At 32.9% G+C, this 19,733-nt stretch overlaps 2 protein-coding genes across 2 annotated transcripts in view; both read right to left on the bottom strand.

The window, feature by feature from the left end:
* LOC128922828 (uncharacterized) overlaps positions 1-19,733 on the bottom strand; it is a 334,204-nt gene that overhangs the window by 189,466 nt on the left and 125,005 nt on the right. The gene's annotated exons all lie outside the window — the stretch shown is intronic.
* Positions 11,050-19,733, bottom strand: part of LOC105210264 (E3 ubiquitin-protein ligase goliath) — a 107,541-nt gene continuing 98,857 nt past the window's right edge. The window contains exons 7-10 of the mRNA XM_011181085.3: positions 18,614-18,765; positions 18,436-18,532; positions 11,813-12,193; positions 11,050-11,751 (exon numbers count right to left, since the gene is read on the bottom strand). Coding sequence (XP_011179387.2) covers positions 11,290-11,751; positions 11,813-12,193; positions 18,436-18,532; positions 18,614-18,765 — 1,092 coding nt within the window. The 3' untranslated portion in view covers positions 11,050-11,289. The remainder of the gene's footprint in view (positions 11,752-11,812; positions 12,194-18,435; positions 18,533-18,613; positions 18,766-19,733) is intronic.

Raw genomic sequence — 19,733 nt, 5'->3', positions numbered from 1 at the left:
CGAAAATGCATTTTTCACACACAAATAAATATGTTTGGACGAGTGCATGTGAGTGTGTGGTTGTTTGTTGTCCTTTGATGATTTTATTTAAGTGAAAATTTGCTAAGCTGTGTAATTGAAATCAATTGTGTGGACTCGCCGCTGCACGAATACCCACGCTTTAACACAAAAACACTAAATTTTGGTATTTTCAATAATCATAAATTTTATTTTTCTTTTCGATGGTGAATTAGTATTTACTCTAATGGGTACTTAAAGTTTTAATTATTATTTTATTGTTCAGGATTCGCGAGTATGCTTAAACCTTTGGAGGGAAATAGGCTTCTTTCTAACTTTTGTAATGTAGGAATTGCAGTTGGCTTCACTACTTTGTAAAGGGAATATACTCCGGGATTTTGGTTTTCCGAGGAGTCAAACTCTGGATGGAGACCCGCTGGATTTTCGAGTACATAGCTTAGAACTAGACTCGACAATCTGACGTCAATCTCCACCCACTTTTCCTGGATCGTGTTAGGTGTGGAGGAATTGTTGTCAATGACAGCCACTTGTAGACTATCCCTAGCTACATCACAAAAATGTCTAGCTGTTGTACTACTCCGTTCAGTTCCCTGCTTGGGTTTTTTGGACAGAGTTTCCAACTGATCGTTTTGTGAGTGATTCTTCTTTTGCGACTTGTTCTGCTTTACGATTTCTACGGGGGGTTCCGATTGCTTCCTTATCAGAAAACTTTTGTACTCCTCTACTATTTGCTGTAGTCTTTTTGTCTCCTCTTCGTCAATTGAAGTGCCGGCAGCCTGATCTCTGGCAATCTTGCCTAACACATAGACGGCCCTCTGGTACCGGGTTTTCCTCACTTGATTTAGGGATTTCTTGCGTTTTTTTACGGTTTTCTCCTTTGGCTGCCAGTGTACTTTGGTTGGTACTCTGGGCAGCTTTAGAGGTGGAGGGGTCCGTATTCAGATTTTGGGTACTCTGATTGGTTCCCACTATATTAGCTGCCGATGGTCTGGTCTGATTCCGATACGTTGTTCCGTAGTCCCACTATATTAGCTGCTATCGCTACCGGTGTACTATTGCTGGTACCTCCGGTAGCACTCGTAATCTCCTGACTGGAGGCGAGGAGGGCGTCTTCATCGGATTCCATGGTCTGATTCCGATACGTTGTTTCGTAGTCCCTGTCACAGTTGCAATGATCGTCAAAGTGTTAGTTGTTGTTGTTTTTGTTTTATTTTTTAATTTCGTAGAGAAAATCTGAATAAGGAAAATATGGGTTTCTTGTTTGTATTGCCAGCTTATAAATATCTCTTTCTTTAGAATCAAATATGACGGTCCTAAGTCTGTCGCTTCTAGTACCTAAAATCCAACTTATAATAATGTTAGGATTCGTGTTTAACTTTCAAGTTGCTTCATTGGGGTGTTTGAGAAACTCTGAGTTTAATTTTATATATTTTATATATATAGAGTTCCCCATCAAGCTATCCAGCAAATGAATGAAAGGAAAAAATATAAAAAATGTAGGGTTAACTCCATTCAAGTAGTGTTTAAAGTTATACACTAATAAGAAAATGGCCTGTTTAAGGCGAGTTTAAGAATGTGTATAGTAGACTCCATTTTTGGGAATAGTCTTTGAGGTTATAACGAACAAGCTGTTCAAAAGGTGGTGTTCAAAGCGAGTTAATGGAAAATGTTTATATGAAAATGTTCATATTTATTAGTTTGTGCTTAAGGTTATATCAATAACAAAAAACGGTGTTTAAGGCGAGTTTAAGTCAACTTTTGCTTAGGTTAGGTTAGGTTGTAAGGCTGCTTCCCAAAGGGAAACACACGTAGACTTTAAAATATAGTCCTTTGTGAAGCTTGGAGGAATCGACAAAGCGCCCTGAACCTACTACAAATCTGCAGAATTTTTAACTTCTATATTCGCGAGCTTGCTCTAAAAAGTGAGATCCAAGAAATCTTTTTCTTGATCTCGCAAAGGCGGAACATTCCAGAAGAAAGTGATGAGGCGATTCCACCTCATTCTCCTCCATGCAGCTTCTACAGCTAGCATCCGGTAAGATTTTTCACCTTACAGCGTGAATGCAATGGGGCAATGACCAGTAAGAACCCCTACGACTAAGGAGAGGTAAGGTTTACTGAGGACGAAAAGTTCGGTAGACCTACCGCGGTTTACCTTAGGCCAGAAGGATCTTGCGACTAAGCATGTGTTGGTAACTGACCAGCGCCTACCCAGCTCAGCCGAGGCCCATCCATTAGCAAACCACAATAGGACAATAGTGCTCCTACATGATTCTATGCTTCTAATAGTGAGTCCGTCTTTCCTGACCTTGCAAGATCATCAGCCTTACAATTCCCCACGATTCCGCAGTGGCCAGGACAATTTTTGCTTAGTAAACTCTCTCTTTATGAATAGTGCTTAAGGTTAAACCCTAACAGCAAAATTGAGTGCTGTTTAAGGCGAGTTAAACGATTTTATTCGTATAGTTAACTCCGTATTTGAAAGTAGTGTTTAAGGTTGTTCACCAACAATAAAAATGGTGTTTAAGATGAATTGAATTTCAACTTTTGTATGGGTATTTCTACCTTTGCAAATAGTGTTTAAGGTTATAACCGAACTAGGTGATCTAAAGATGGTGTTTAAGGAAAGTTAAACGATTTTTTCATATGGTGGTTAACTCCGTATTTGCGAGTAGTGTTTAAGGTTAATCATCAAAAGCAAAAAATTGATATCTAGAGCTTGTTAAAGTATATTTTCTACAAAATTAACTAAATATTTGAAACCCTGAAAGGAACCTCTTCATTTGAAGGAATAGAGTAAACTAAATTCATTCGTAATTTCTCCCACCTAAAATTTAGATGAGAATTGTTAAAATACGAGTTATCAATAAACTCCATATATCGTTTGTGATTTGGTCTCAATTATCAGGCATTTTTCAATGGAAATCATTAAAAAATCAACTTCCTATATGAAAGATAGACAAATCTTACGAAGTTCTTTTCTTGAAACCGATTTGATTTGGCCGAAATATCTAGTTGTCTAGAGACATACTCATTAAAAACCATTTTATTTTATACCAAACTTTTCCATAATATTTTAAGGGGTTATATACAGTTAGGAGCTCGAAAAAAGGCATTTTTCAAGAATATTTTCTAAGCAAACTATTTGGTTTATTGATTTGAAACTTGGCAGGTATATTATGACAACCTTAAACTATATTCACATATTTTTTATTGCCAAAAATAATTATCGGGAACGTTGATATTGCCAATTTTGCAGAGGTCCGCAAAAAAAGGCGGTGCGGTGAGCACGATATCTTTGGACTGGATCATCTAAAATGCAAAAACCAAATAAATTTCATTAATATAATAAATAATCTAGTGATTTTTGACAAAATGTCGGCTACTCAAAGCAAAAGGTTCGATTTTCGACCAAAATTCGGGTCTTTAATTGTTTATAAAACTAATAAATTTTCATCAGATGGGGAAATCCTTCGATTAACTACTAAAAAATATAGTTAAGAAGCTTGTGTAAAAATTTCAGGCTGATCGGTTCAGCCATTTCTGAGAAATCTTGCTCACCGCCTTTGAAAACACCGTTTCGAGAAAAACGAGTTTAAAGTTTTGTCCCCTACTGCGAGATCCCTCGGCGCGCCTTCAGTAATGTGTCTATAACTTCGAAAATATTCGTCGGATATACTTGAAATTTTGTGTGTGTATACTCAGATATATATATATATATATATATTAAGTAAATGCAAAAAAAATCGATTTTTTGAAAATCCTAACTGTATATAACCCCTTAAAATAAGAACTGCAATCATTATGATCATTATCCACAAACGATTTCGAAAATTTTAAATTTAGAAACCTAAAATGATTCTAGAACCCCAAAAGAGTAAACAGTTCTGTATGTATTTTGTCTTACGCCAAAAATCTTTTTAAAACGCTTATAAATCTCATATAAGATCAAACTTTTCATAACATTTTATGGTTTCCAAACAATGAAACCGATGTTTCGAAGTCGCCTAAAAAATTATGCCTTCGTCAGCACGATCACTGCTCGCCACCGAGCGCCAAACAATTGAACACATTGCACATTTGCGCGGCTCATGATTGGATTTCATTTCACACTACTAATAGACTTTCGGACCTTTTTTATTGTTTCGGCAAATTCGTTCCGATTGGGCGGCAGCAAATGCTCGGCATTTGACGATAATGAGTGCGCTCGACTGATGGACGATCCTTTGCGCTGTTTGTCGATTGCGTGAGTGTATGTGGTAATGTTGCACAATACATTTGTACATATGTATATGGATCTTCTTATACATATGTATATGCCAAGAATAGCATATTAACGAGTCCTTATGCGCTCGTGCGCCTTTGTGGTATTTGTGTTGGTGGCAATGGCATTATTGGCTGAGCTGAGCTCTTCGGCGATTCGTTTTGCTGCGAGCTGCGCCATTCTTATATAAATGTATGTATGTATGTGCGTTGTTGTTTTTGCTGTTGTTGTTTGCCTATGTTACACGTGCTCCGCTTAGTATTTATGCATTGCCGTTGATCGTTTGCTGTTTATGCATTATTGTTGTTATATTATGATCGACTGGCAGCTGCTTACGGCTTGTTGCCGATCGATTTGTTGCGCCAGCAACATGCAACAATTGCGCAGTTGTACACTCATCCACAATACATATGTACATATATAGATATATATATAATATAATATGTATATACTTGCTGCTGACTACTCATATGGCAAACGTTACAGCATTACACACTCCTCAGGAATTTTAAGGTTACTTTTGTGCATCAAATGTTTCTACAGACACACCAGTTCATACAAACAGAATATGCTACTCTTAGCAAAATGCACTTATTCACATATGCCGTCAGCTCTTTTGTCGCACAAAGCCTATATATGCCGATATTTGACTAATGCAGACTCACTCATACATATCTATACTTAGCTGTGTGTGCCTTCATATACATTGTTTGTGTATGTGTGCATGCATAATTTCCATGCCACTTACTGCGTGCCATGCCGTTTTATTTCGTTATGGGTTTTAGGCCCAATCAATGTCATTTAGTAGCATCAATGTAATGTGACATGCGACAATGCCAATGGCCCGTTGAGTCTACGACATACAGTTGAGACCGATCGACGGATTCATTCAAGATTGTTAGTTAGTCAGAATGCGGTTGCACATGCGTGCATAATTCATTGAGAATTTTCACACACACATTTTCACACAGGTGTTAGGAGTAACATAATATTTTTTGAATATATTCTTTGAAGTTTACAACTTTTATGCTCACTACATTATGAAAATATCAGTAAACGAATCAAATATATTGACTAGCTAAATCGATTATTTAGTTATCAATATTATACATATATTAAACAAGTAAGAAAGGACTAAGTTCGGGTGTAACCGAACATTTTAAACTCTCGCAATGTATTTATTTAACTTTATTTATATTATATAATACACAATTTGACCCACATATATTGTATAAAGTCCATTGAAAATTGGAAACCATAATATTAGGTTAGAAGCACCGAGGTCCTCATGTTCGATATATGGGGCCTTAAAAACCTATGGTCCGATTACGGCGATTTTTAGAATGGGGCTGCCAGACTATTAACATAGTATTTGTGAAAAGTTCTGCACCGATATCTTCACTAGTGCCTACTTTATATATTGCAAAGTAAACGATTCAGATCGTCTTCCAAGTTCTGGTATATAGGAATTAGGTGTGGTTGTGAAGCGATTTGGCCTATTTTCACAACATATCATTGGGATGTAAGGAAACTATTACAAACCAAGTTTCATTGGAATCGGTCGAGTAGTTCCTGAGATATGGTTTTTGACCCATAAGTGGGCGACGCCACACCCATTTTCCCATAAAAATTACATCCAAATATGCACCATCCTAGTGCGATCCAAGATTTCCAGATTTCAACTCGTCTCGTCATCCTCATCATTTTGATATACGTATATAACCCTATATCTAACTCGTTTAGTTATGTGACTTACAAACAACCGTTATGTGAACAAAACTATAATACTCTCTTAGCAACTTTTGTTGGGAGAGTATAAAAACACAAAAGATGGTAACAACTCAGGATTGCCACCCACTTACTTATAGTACAGCGGGCAAAATAAGAGTCAAAATTGAAATTTTTTGAAAACATATAGGTTATGAAGACTTTAAAGTCTCTTAATTTAAACATTTTTTAAAGAAGAAGAATATTGTACATACTTTTTAGAATTAGGCTGAAGTGTAAATAGTACCTCAAAAAGATCACAAAATGAAAGAAACACTAGAGGTCACGCTCATGAAACAGTTTGAAGAAAGCTTAACACTGTCTTCTAACGGATTTGAATGTGTATGCGTTTGATGAATATAAGATGAAACTGAATTCCAAAACTGTAAATTATCTCCAAGAAACCTACTGCATCAAAGTCCATTCAGCACTCAAAACACCCAACTCAATATCTAAACGAAATAATTATAATAATTTGCTTTGCGCGTTAACTACGAACTTCCGTATAAACATCGGTTAAACCATAATTTTGAATAAACACATTCGGGGCAGCAATAAATTTTGGTCATCAATTAAACATTTCGACACCATTTCTCAGGCGGGGATTCCAAGCAAAGGAGCAGAAAAAAACTTGGCAACGAAGGAGACACACATATAAATATATATATTCTGGCAGCTTGTCTGTGGGCAACAAAGGAAGTTCGTTCGCGAAGTGGCCAATATATCCGCTTGATCTTCACCGCTTGGCGGACAGCTGGGGCTGGACCAAAAATAATTATGAAATAAAACAAAAATCAGATACGCAATGAAGCCAAAGTGTGGTGAGCAACAACAACAAAAATCAAAAAACAACAACTAAAAAAACACCAACAATACAACGTTACACACAAATTAACTCCTTCTGTTGCATAGTCTTCGTAGCTCTTCAGTTGGTCTCTCAGCTAAAGCTCGGCCGCACAGAGGTAGCAGACAAGTTCTTGTTGTTGTTGTTGTTATTGCGCACAACCGATGTTTATAAACTTAAAGGCTGTAATCACATTAGCATCAGAGCCTTTAGTTATCACCTGTGATGCCGAATGTGGCGGCAAGTTCGCGATGCGTATGTTTGTATGTATGCTACAAGTTAGGAAGATGTGTGGCAGCAACAAAAAATAATATCCCACGTTCGGCGGCAACACGTACGCGTGCGACTTGCAACCAACATACGAACAAACTGGAATAATCTCTAAATATATGTATATATACCCATATATGAGCTTCGCCGCTAGGGCTGCTCTCGGCTACTGACTCAGGACGCGTATGCGCAAAAGCTTCATGCTGCGCCAGCGTATATTTGATGCATTTAAAGAATGTTTCCACCTTTTGCACTGCCACACAAATGATTGCCACCAAATGCTGTCCCCTCGCTTTGAGGGTATGTATATAAATATATGTATGATTGTAAATACATATATAAGTGCATACTTTTGTGCGCAAAAAAAAGCGTTTTTGGGGCGCGTCGTTTTGTGCTGAAATCAATGGGCGTTACACTTACTGGGCTCACGGTGAGCGAGCAAGCCTCAAAGTACAATAATAGCAACAGCAAAAACAACAGCAAACAACAAAAACCTTTAAAGTGGAGCAAGGAATGTGAAGAATGAGAGTATCTTTTTCGGACGTGTTGATATCTATTAAGGCGAATAAATATTTTTCATACAAATTGAGGTAGACAGCCGCTGTTAGACTGGCATTATGTGACCAGAAGGCGGCAAGATGGGCAGTCGGGAGGATGGACAGAAGTTAGCCAGGAGGTAGGAAGGTGAGCGCGCCGCAGTTGGTGATTCAAGAAGCTAACAAATTGCCTAAGATGAAGCGGACTATAGTGAATATAATACATATATAATAATTTTTTTTATAATTTTCATATTTATCGGGCAAATGTATAACAATTGAAAAAGGATGGGTGGAGAATGAACATTTTGGAGAAATATGTATGGATCATAATTCAACTTTATAATAGAAGAAATGGTTAGTAATTAGGCTATCTTTGATTGGAGATGATACATAATTTCTATTGGGAACATATTAACGGTATTTTAAAGCCTTTGCCTAACCTAATGCTTTAAGCATTCTATACTATAACCGATTAGAAGCATTGATGGGCTAATAAGAATATCGAATAGAGGAATTTTCCAAGTCTATTAACTTATATCAAGAATCAATCGTCTACCAGAGTGTCATTCTAAGATTTCCAGAATTATTTATTACAGCATTAATCATATTTTATCGGTTAAAATTTTCTGGAAAATATGTTTTCCTATATTTCGCTTGAAAATCTTTTTCTTCTAATTACACAAATCCAAACTTTAAAGAGTTAATCTTAATTTTCAGGCCTTATAAAGGGTGTTTCATAAAATTATGTGAATTTGTCAATCAAAAAAATATTTTTGTATACCTATACTCCGCATTATAAGAACTAAAAGACATTTTTGCAACAACAAAGTGTATAAGGCGATATAGAATGCCAGGCATGTAAGGCATGTAATATGACAACAACTTGCCAATGCAACAATATAGTAAAATTCTTAGCTTCGAAAGCCTTCATATAACATAAAAAGTCATACTCTCTTGAAAAATCAACCAGCCCTTTAAGCCTTCAGGAACTGCGTTTGATTTAGACACATAAATATGTACATTTAGACATCGACAAACTGACCGACTAACTGATGCACGCAGCAACAATTGCGGCTGCAAGGCAAGCAGCGCAACACCCACCAACTGCGCGGAGCGAGTGAGTTTTGCATATTGTGAGCCAGCAAGCCAGCAACAACGCCAGCTTGTCTAGCTCACAAAGCAAAGGCGGCGATTCATTGGGTGTCTGCGCATGCTAATCGCTGCAGAAATCTACATGCTGACCTGCCTTAGTTCGATTACTATCTGGCCGCGCAATAGTTTAAAAGGCAGTAATGTCTAAATGCCGCTGCAGAGCCAGCAGCCAGTCACTGCAGCAGAGAAGCAACAGCAAGTTCGTTGCTTAAGTCTTTTGTGTGGCGGCGCGAGGTAAGCATGTACTACAGTTGGTTATTTATAGTGTTATTTTTATATTTTTATTTTTGAAATTTGTTGTTGTTGCTGTTGTTGTTCACCACTTCGCAAATTGCTTTGGGCGACATGGCAGTCAGCACTCAATACTTCATCGATCGTTTTGCGTTTTGCGATCGTTTGATCTTTTGGCTGATTCATTCAGCGGCTCAGCACACACACACACATAAACATATTAATAGACACACACACTCACACATATTTATGCAAATTTTCTTTGTTCTTTGTGCTTGAAAATTCATTGCCAATGTTTGTGTTGCTATGTTGTTGTTGTTTCTGCTGTAATGTGAGTATACAATTCAATCATCTGTGCGGCGGCATAACTACAAACGAATTACTATCGGCATATCGGTTCTATATTGTTAATAAAAAATAATGAAAATGCCTAGTCAACAACAACACCAACAAGAACATACCACCTGAAGCTGGCAAATGGCAAGCAGCAGCGCAGCGGCGTATATAGTAAAATGAGTTGAAGGCATTATTGCAATTTAAAGAGCCATAAAATCTATGAAGACTCAACGCGCTGTTATTTCTAAGCTTTGCATATTTTCTTTATAACTAAGTAAGAATTTATGAAATTAATGAAGACCGCATAATTTAATTAGTTATATGAATGAAGATGGCAGTAAAGTACAGTAGGCTCCAAAAAATCAAAAAAAAATGGTGATAATAATAACCAAAACGCTTGGACTATATTTTTAAATTCTTTAGATGCTACTAAAGCTGACGATCGTCTCAAAACTTACTGAAACAGTTATGTGCTGATATAAAAAATATTCCCCTTATAGATTAAATATTAGTTCACTGACCGGGAAATCTGCAACACTATCTCTCCATTGCGATTGTGCTGCTTTAAAATATTGTTTTTTGAATTTGATACGCATCTAGGTTACTGAGACTTTCATTAAAAGGTATGTGAATGAGACAAGAGAAAAAAGAGGCTGCTTTGATTCGTAAAAAATACTGTATCTACTTTCAAAAGTTGGATTTTTTAACCATCAGGTTTATATTCATATCCATCTAATATAAATACGTGTTCAAAAAATAACGGGAATTTACGATTTTTGAAAAAAAATTTGAAGAAAAAAGACACACAGAGTCGTGACTGGCGAATATCGAGGCTGAAACCATCATACAGTATTGTTTTTGGCCAAGAATTCACGAACAAGGAGCGAGTTGTGAGCTTTTAACAAACGAAAAGCGTCAAGCTCATAAAAACACATCTATTCTTAGCCGCCATAACAGACAAAGTAAGCAATGAATGCAACTTGTATTTCATTTTCAAATTCCCGATATTTTTTGAACGCATCTCATATACCTTTTGCTTAGCTTTTTCTTCAAACCCAGTACTTCAAGTTTCAAATATCGCTTTCTCGAAATACTTCTCGGCACAGCTGATGTCAAGAAACCCTCCAGTGGCTTTCAAATGTCTGTTCGAATAAAGTTTGACGGCCTTAGATTCGTTATACCTATTACCACATAGAGGTCGCCGTAATACGGAAAACGTTTCATTCTCAAATAGTTGACCACTAGATGTCGCTCTTATTAGGTTGATTGGCAGCACTATGTATTTTAGGTGAAGCTGTCAAATTCAATACTTCAAATAGTCCGCAAAAATATTATTTCCGCAACTTTACTGAAATTTTACTGTGCAACAAAAACATTCGTCGTAGACCGATATTTCGTGTTTTCAGCGTAATAAAGTGCTTAAAGTTCAATCAATTTTGTCGATTTCGTGTTCCGCGATCTCGACTGATGTGAGTATCCATACATTCATTTAAGAAGTCTCTCCGCTGCCTTAGAAGTATCACTAATAACTGCAACTCGAAGATTTTGGTGGGCCGGTGAGTGAATTAAGCTTAAATTACTAGAGAGGAAGGTGGTTCCTTTGAATAATAATTAGTAAACCAAGTTATCCCTTTTTATTTGAATCTTTATTTAAAATTAACAGTTCCATTTACACGTTGCTGGACTCTTTAATTTACTTTTCAGTTCCTTTTTTCTTTTTTTTTTTGCGAAGTGTAACCAGTGAGAATGAATTTAAGGTTAAGGAATGATGACAGCGTATGAATGTGAAGATGTGTCTAAATGAAATAAAATAATTTTTACTTTACAACAATGTTCTCATAATCCACTCGAAGTCCAGTCTTTTGTTTCTACTCAAATTCGACACCTTCACCGTTCACCTGAATCGTGATAGACACATCTAGAGGCGGCGTTGACTCGCGACTACCTGCTGGGCTGCCACGTAAGCTAGTCACCGGCGAACGATATGGCAACTCCTGTAATTGTATTTCCCTTTCACTGCTGCGTCTTGACGAACGGCGACGCGCATTCATTGCGGTATGCTCCTGATCAGCGTATGTGACTTGTTGCTGGCGCTGACGCGATTGCGCATAAACAGCATCGGTTAGATCCAAAATAGTGGAATTATGGCGCAATGCAGTGGCTTCCTCGGGTTTATCGCGCACCACAGCTTCCTCATCAGCGGCATAACCGCACTCCAGCTCGTTTTGCATTTGTTTGGCCTGTCGCGCATAATAGCTGCTCGAGTAGCGACCATCGGCGGAGCGGGAACGACGCTTCTTGACTGCCTCGGCGCAAACGGACAAAAGATTCTGAAAATATTTCAAATTCTTCAAAACATCAATTTTGAAATTCAGAAACTTAAGAGCATACCTCATCCATACCGTCGCGTGCCACACCACGCCGCAAGCGTCGCAGCCCATGCTGCTCGTCCAGTTTGTTAGTCATCGCGAACATCCAATCCTTGGCATTCGCCAGCGACAGCGAAGACTGTGAACGCTCCGGCAGACGTGAGGGAAATAAGGACTCGTGTGTGCCGCTAACAGCGCCAGCCTCGAGCACAAAAATACGCGGAAAGTCAATGACGAAATCACGACTGCGTATAAGTTCGCCAAGCGCTCCGATGCGTTGTGCGCCAGCTGGCACTGTGGCGCTGAGATTACCATTTGCTGCAGTGGCGCCTGCAGTATCCGAGGCAGCCACCGCTGGGCGTTCGGGTTCATACTCTAAAATACTCTCCTCACTGCCAAGAAACTGAGGGAGGAGGTTGAGAATGTATCATTTAAATCGTATAAAAAAGTTTTGAAAGTTCAGAGCTATGATTGAGTTTATGTTGGACAGCGATGTACAGTAGTATTAGCTTTATCGGAAGCAAAGCTTTAGTCATAATTTAAAAGCTTTTCGCAAGCTTTTCCATATTAAGTTTATAAGCTTTATGGAATTTTAGGCACTTCAAGCAGTTCAATTTCGAAAACTATATTTCAAAAACTGAATTTTGAAAAGCTGTTGAATAATGAGATGAGAGAATGCAATTAGCAGTTGTAGCGAAGTCTTATTTAAACACTGCCTTTCAAGCTTTTAATACCAATGAGCTGTGAAAACTGATAGCTGTAGACTCAAGCAGTTTATAAAATCTTCAAAATTAATTAAAAAAATGTAGCATTGTTTTTTGAATTCTTCTTCATATTTTCGTTTATTTCATAAATTTTATCGATTTTCTTTAATAACTATTTTGCCGTAACTTTTAAATTGCGCACTTAACTAGCTTATATCAATACATATACATATATGATACGGTTATATATGCATGACTGTATGTGTGTATGTACAAAATTATTATTTTTTTTAATTATAGCTGTGTTTTCTGAATTGAAAAACTGCTTCAAAGTTTTAGATTTTCTTCAGTTAGCAGAATTTATAAGTATTTCAAGGATGTTTAAATAGATTTATTAACTAATTATTGAAACGAAAAAACTTTGAGGTTAAGTCTGCTTTGGGAGGTGTGTGTATGTATTTTTAACAAAAAACTCAAGTCAGTTTTTCAATTTTTCTTATATTCATACAATATGTGTATTCTAATAGAAAAATTATGTAGTTTAAAAGGCTTCTAGGGTATATTCAGTTAAAATAGTAATTATTGACTTTCTTAATCAGTTTTTTAAGCTAAACTATTTACTAAAATACAGTAAAAATTTTGTTATGATTTTTTTTGTTTTTGAAAAGAGAAACGAAGCAAAAATAATAATTATTTTTTACAAATTTAAAAAAAAAAATATTTTTTTTTAATGATGAACTAATGTTAAATAAAATAATTATTTTCAAAAATTAAAAAAAAATCATAATAAAAATTAAAACATTTTTTTTTCCAAAATCAATATGAAATTGATGAATTAATAAAAAAAAATTTAAAATTAAGTTTTAAAAAATATTAAAATTAAAAAAAATTAAATATATATTTTTTTTTAATTTTTTAATGATGAATTTATATTAAATAAACTTTTTTTTTCAAAAATAAAAATTGAAAATAATTCATTTTTCAAAATTAATATGAAATTGATGAATTATGCCCGGTTTCACAGTCAGTGCTTAGGTTGTGCTTAAGATAAAACAGAAATATTGCGTTTTACAGTTCATACTTAAGTTCTGCTTAAGTACTGAAAATGGGAGACTTAAGCAGTGCTTAAGTAACAGCTGATTTTTGTTTTGAATATTGACTTAATTGTCAAAAAAATAAAATAAAAATTATTTGCTGAAAAAAATTTTGTAATTTCTTGCATTCAATGACGGTTATATGCTTTCCTGCGAGTTGCAATAGGTGCCCCCACTCGCTTGCGGTGAAATTCGGTGTCCTTTTATTGTTTCCATCCATTTCCCAGAAAAAATTAAATATTTAAATAAAAAAATATTTGTTAAATATTAAAACAGTTTAATAACAATTTTTTTTTAATATTTAAATATTAATGATGAATTTATATTAAATAAACTTTTCTTTTTCAAAAATAAAAAATTAAAATATTTCTTTTTTCATATGAAATTGGTGAATTAATATTTTTCAAAAACAATATTAAAAAAAAATTAAATATTTAAATAAAAAAAAATATTTGTTAAATATTAAAACAGTTTAATAACAATTTGTTTTTAAATATTCAAATATTAATGTTGAATTTATATTAAATAAACTTTTTTTTTCAAAAATAAAAATTAAAAATATTTCTTATTTCAAAATCATTAAAAAATTAAAATTAATTTTATTCAGCAATCATAATAATATACTATGTCGAAGAATATATTCAGATCTAAAAATTGAAAGGACTTTTCAAAAAGACTTTTTTAGAAAACAAAATCTTTTATTTTAATGCTTTTGTTCCAAATTTCTAGAAAATTAAATTCTAATAAATTAAAAATAATTAATTTTACATAAAAACCGAATATTAAAATTTCGTTTAATATTTGTTTTTCAACATAGTATCAAGTACTATATAATTTTGGCACCATGGGAAATTATTAAATTTCTGTTTCTTTTTATTCTTCAATATAATTTATAGAGACTGTTTGTGGCTTTACATGTATGAAAGTAAGTAATTATGATGATTTTTCACTGAAAAAAATAAGTGAAATTTGCCGATATTTTTTATAAAATATTTGTCATTCAGCAGTCACAATTGAATTTCGTAGCATACCTATAGGCGCTTCTATGAAATGCTTGCTGAGAAGTATTTAAAATACATATATAAAAGGAAATAAAAATTTTGTGGTCATTTAATATTTTTTTTAATAGACTATCCCAGATGTTTCATGAATATAAAAATTTTATGAATCAAAAAAAAAAAATGTTGAATGTACATATAAATTGGAAATAATCATCTTATCCTCTTGATGTTTGTGATCTCATTCATACTCTCATTTATACTCTTGTTGTTTGTAATCTCATTCAACTTTTCGCTATAGAAAATTTATCATGACAAATTCATAGCATACCCACAGGTGCTACGTAAATCCGTAATTCTGCATGTCTACATTGAATATTCTCATAGAAATGCAAACAATTTAGGTGCTTTTTACGTTCAGATACCAAATTTTAAACTCTAGCGATTTGGAAAAAGTAAAATATTCAGAATCTAATACAAAACTAGCACTTGTGTGATAAGTAAACTACTTCGATAGGAAATGGATCTCCATAAGCCAATCCCTACAGCACAAAGTGCTTCAAAAATATCTAAGCTGTATACCTTGACAATGCTGCAAGCAACTTGTTGCAAAAATAAATTAAACAAAATATTCAAAATCAATATTGAAAAACAACAGCAAATAAAACCAACAAAACAATTAAAATAATAATTGTTTGACAAAATAAAAGATGTGTTCATTCGATTTTATGAAAATTATTATTTGTTTATATTTAATTATTTCAATTATTTTTGTTAACTACACTTAAACTACTACATATATTTCTTTGCATGTATGTATGTATATTTGAAGAAAAAAATTTCAAATCTGCATATTATTGTTTTGCGCATAATTTTTCTCTTTGACTTATTTACTACACTTTAACTGCATTTTAAGTAACACATATCTGCTGTTCTATATACTGCATTTAGTTATCATATCATATACTCGCGTAATATATTTATATATTTTTTGTGTATATACTTATTTATAATTCATTAATATTTATTTGTTAAATGACTAGTCAATAGTCACCACGACTTTAGCGTTGTGTGTGTGTGTAACGGAACACCTGATTGCTCATGTATTTAAGACTAAGAATTAACCGTTATTTTTCTTTTTAAACACTAAAATAATTAAATAACTAATTTTTTTAGTATTGTTTAAGTATGTATGTGTGTGTTTGATTTTTTTTTTAATAATAGTATGTGGGTTGGAAACTTGCAGTTTTCTTTGATATTTTTTTTGTTGGTGCGATTTTTGATTTTTGGAGAAAAAATTATACAAAATTAAAATAATAAAATACAAATTAAAAAAAAATAAATAAAAAAAAATTAAAAAAGTTAAGTAATTAAATACGTGTTAATACAAAATTTAAAGAAATTAAAAAATATATAAAAAATGTTTTAATGAAAAAAACTTTGAAAAATTACTTAAGTTGGTTCTTTTTATAATTGACTATACAAAAATTAAAAACAAAAGTGTTTAATTAAAAAAAAATGATTAAATAAAATAAATGATAAAAAAAACAAATATTTCTGATCCATTATTCTTTATACAAATATAAAATAAAAAAATTAAATAAATAATTTATTGAATAAACAAAAATATTTAAAACAAATTGAACTAAGTAGTAAGTTTTAATTAATTTTTCAAACAAAAACTTAACCACAATTAAAAACAATTGAAGATAAATTAAATTAATTTTAAAAAATTATATGAAATTTTAATTCAAATTAAAAATAATTATTTTATGTAAAAAAAATTATGAAAAATTAAAAAACAAGTTTAATATTTTTTAAAAATTGTATTAAAAAGATTAATATAAAAAAATAATTTCAAAAATAAAACATAAGTATTTTAAATAAAAAAAATTTTTGAAAAATTAAAAACACAAAATTTCAATATTTTTAAAAAATTTAATAATAAAAAGCAATTAATATAAAATAAATAATTTCAAAAATTAAAACTAAATATTTAAATAAAAAAATTAAAATTATTATTAAAAAAATTAAATTTAATAAAAAAACATTTAATACACAAATTATGAAAAGTTAAAACAATGTGATATTAAAAAATTGATAAAAAACAGTTAATATAAAAAATAATTTCAAAAGTTATAAATAAATATTTTAAATAAAAAAAAAATTAAGAAAAGTTAAAAAAAAAACAAAATTTCAATATTTAAAAAAAAAAATAAAAATTAATATAATAATAAAATAAATAATTTTAAAAATTAAAAATACATTTTTAAATAAAAAAATTATCCAAAAAAACATTTAAATGTGATAAAAAAACATTTAATACAAAAATTATGAAATATTAAAAATATTAAAAAAAATTAATAAAAACACAGTTAATATCAAAAATAATTTCAAAAGTTATAAATAAATATTTTAAATAAAAAAATTAAAAAAACAAAATTTTGATTTAAAAAAAAAAATAATAAAAAAACAATTAATATATATTAAAATAAATAATTTCAAAAATTAAAAATAAATATTTAAAAAAAAATTATCAAAATTAAAATAAACATTTAATACAAAAAAATAATTTCCAAAAATAAATATAAAAAAAAATATGAAAAATTAAAAATAAAAATGTGAATATTTTAAAAAATTTTAATAAAAAAAATTAATATTAAAAATAATTTATAATATCTGAATTTAAAAAAAGTTAGTTTTTTGTTATCACTAATTCTTCAAATTTTGCAAATAAAAAAAATATTATTGCTCTTCAACCTGCAAATGTCTACACACATACTTATCCATATATCTGTATATCATATTTAATCATTAATCGTAATCGTTAAGTCTTAAAAAGTCTCAAAATGTTTTTCTCGCTTATACACTTAAAAAAATTACTTGCGTTTATTAAAAATCTACACTCTTATCATACAGACGATATCGTTTAGCGCTTAGCATATACATATAGTAAAGACAACACAAAAATAATACAAACATACATATATAATATAAAAACTAAAAAACTTAAAAATAATTACAAAAACAAAAATTATTTACAGTTTACTTGTAGCGATGTGAATAGCTTAAGTTCGTGTGTGTGTATATATATGTGTGGATGTGTGTGTTTTGATGAGTTGCATTGCAGCTGGGTGCCAAGGAAATACCAAAAGCTCAAGCACTCAAGCTTTCACTTGACCGCTGCGCTGCTATTTGGCGTTTAGTGTTGTTGTTATTGCTGTTTTTTTTGTTGCGGGGCGCTTAAACGTCCGTCACTTGGTGACTAGCGGTGGATACTTGCAACACCAGCGGCGCGGAGTTGCGACGCATAATATGCGTGGTAGCCGTGGTGTTGTTGCCCGCAGCACCACTTGTTGTCGGCGCATAACTGCCGCAGGTATGCTGACAACAGTTGCTGCCGCTGCTGCTGCTATAGCTGCGCTGCTTGCAACATTGGCTATCACTTGGTGTCGCGTTGTTGTTGCAACAAGTGCAATGACTATGATTACCACTAACACTATTGGTACCACTACAACTACCGCTGCTACTAGCACAGCTACAGTTATGTGCAGACGCTTGCGTGTATTGTTGTTGTTGCGCCTCAACACTCGCTGCCGCCAACTGCGGCGTCTGTGTTGCATTATTCGCACTCAGCTGTGTTTGTTGTGTATGCAATTGATACTCATGCGATTGTTGTTGTTGTTGTTGCGATGGCGTTTGTATCTGTGTCAGTGTTGTCTGCTGTGCAGCAGAGAATGGCGGCGCTAGCGCAACTACAATGACCTCCACATCATGCTCACCGCCCAACGTTTGTATAGGGGGCGGAACGTGTTGTGGACTCGGTGTCGTGTGTATTTGATCACCCACCACAAAACCGTAGAATTTCAGCACATCCAACTTGCACATGGGGCAGGTGCGATGCTCAATTAGCCATGGATCGATGCAGTTCTTGTGAAATTCATGCCTAAGCGTATAGAAGAGAAGTAGTGTAAATATTAAAAAAATTATATATATATTGCGTAGATTTATGCAGATTTCAACTCACTTGCAGGGTAATACTCGTATGCAATCGGATGGTTTGTACGCTTCAATGCAGATGGCGCAACAATCGCTGTCCATATCCTTCTCGTCGCTGCTCTTGCCCGTCTTTGTGGGTATTTTCATGATGGCCTTTTTGGTCACCGAACACAATTGGCGCTGTGGGGAAGAGTAAAGTTATTGAGAGATATTGATAGAAAGATAGATAGCTTATAAAGTAGGTTTCTTAGTGTAATGGCCAGTAGCTACCTCGTAATGATATGCTCCAAACTACTAAAAACGACAATATTGTCGAAGAAAAACCCCGAAAAACGTAAAATTAATTGAAATTAATATTGGATGGGTATATATTACCTCTTAGGTACATGTCAGTTCAAAAGTTTTGACTAAGGACCAGGCCCTACCGAAAATTTTTTATCTAACAAATTTGTTGAATAAATTTGATACATAATATTTCTATTATACTCTCTTATAATGGTTTATATATAAAGCGAAATCGGTCCACAACCACGCCTACTTCCTATATATAACATTTTTAAGCCCTGAAGAGAATACCGACACAATTTTCCTCTAATAAGTAGTAAGATTCTACCGAAAGTTTGTGTAAAAGATTCTTATCTACTCCCAGAGGAGATATATACAAAATGCTGAGTCCTATACCTTCAATTAATATTAAACATATCGATAAATTTGTAAGATATTTAACTGAATTTTGAAGCTTTAACTAATAGCGCCTAATTATATGATTTTACACAACATAATAAAAAACATTTCATCAAAGCTGTATGAAATCGGCGAAAATGTTGATTATCAACCTTCGATACATATCGATTAATATGTGAACTCTCCTATAAAACGAAAATTAGTATCAAGAATTTAATCAATCCAATTTATACCGATAAATTTGGGAGATATCTAACTAAAATCATATGAAGACGTTTTTTAAATATTCAGAATTCGCGAACGTGAAAGAAAAATGTGTGTTATAGGTCTGTATTTTCCCCTAAAGATATTAAACCCTTCTAGATTTTAAATTCATTGATTTCCATCCGTCCGATTATACTAAATATCGATTAATATGTGCAATATTAAGTTTAATTTTCAATGAAAAAATTATAAAATCGGTC

The sequence above is a fragment of the Zeugodacus cucurbitae genome, chromosome 6 (assembly GCF_028554725.1).
Source record: "Zeugodacus cucurbitae isolate PBARC_wt_2022May chromosome 6, idZeuCucr1.2, whole genome shotgun sequence".
NCBI lineage: Eukaryota > Metazoa > Arthropoda > Insecta > Diptera > Tephritidae > Zeugodacus > Zeugodacus cucurbitae.
This window is presented reverse-complemented; position numbering and strand designations above follow the sequence as displayed.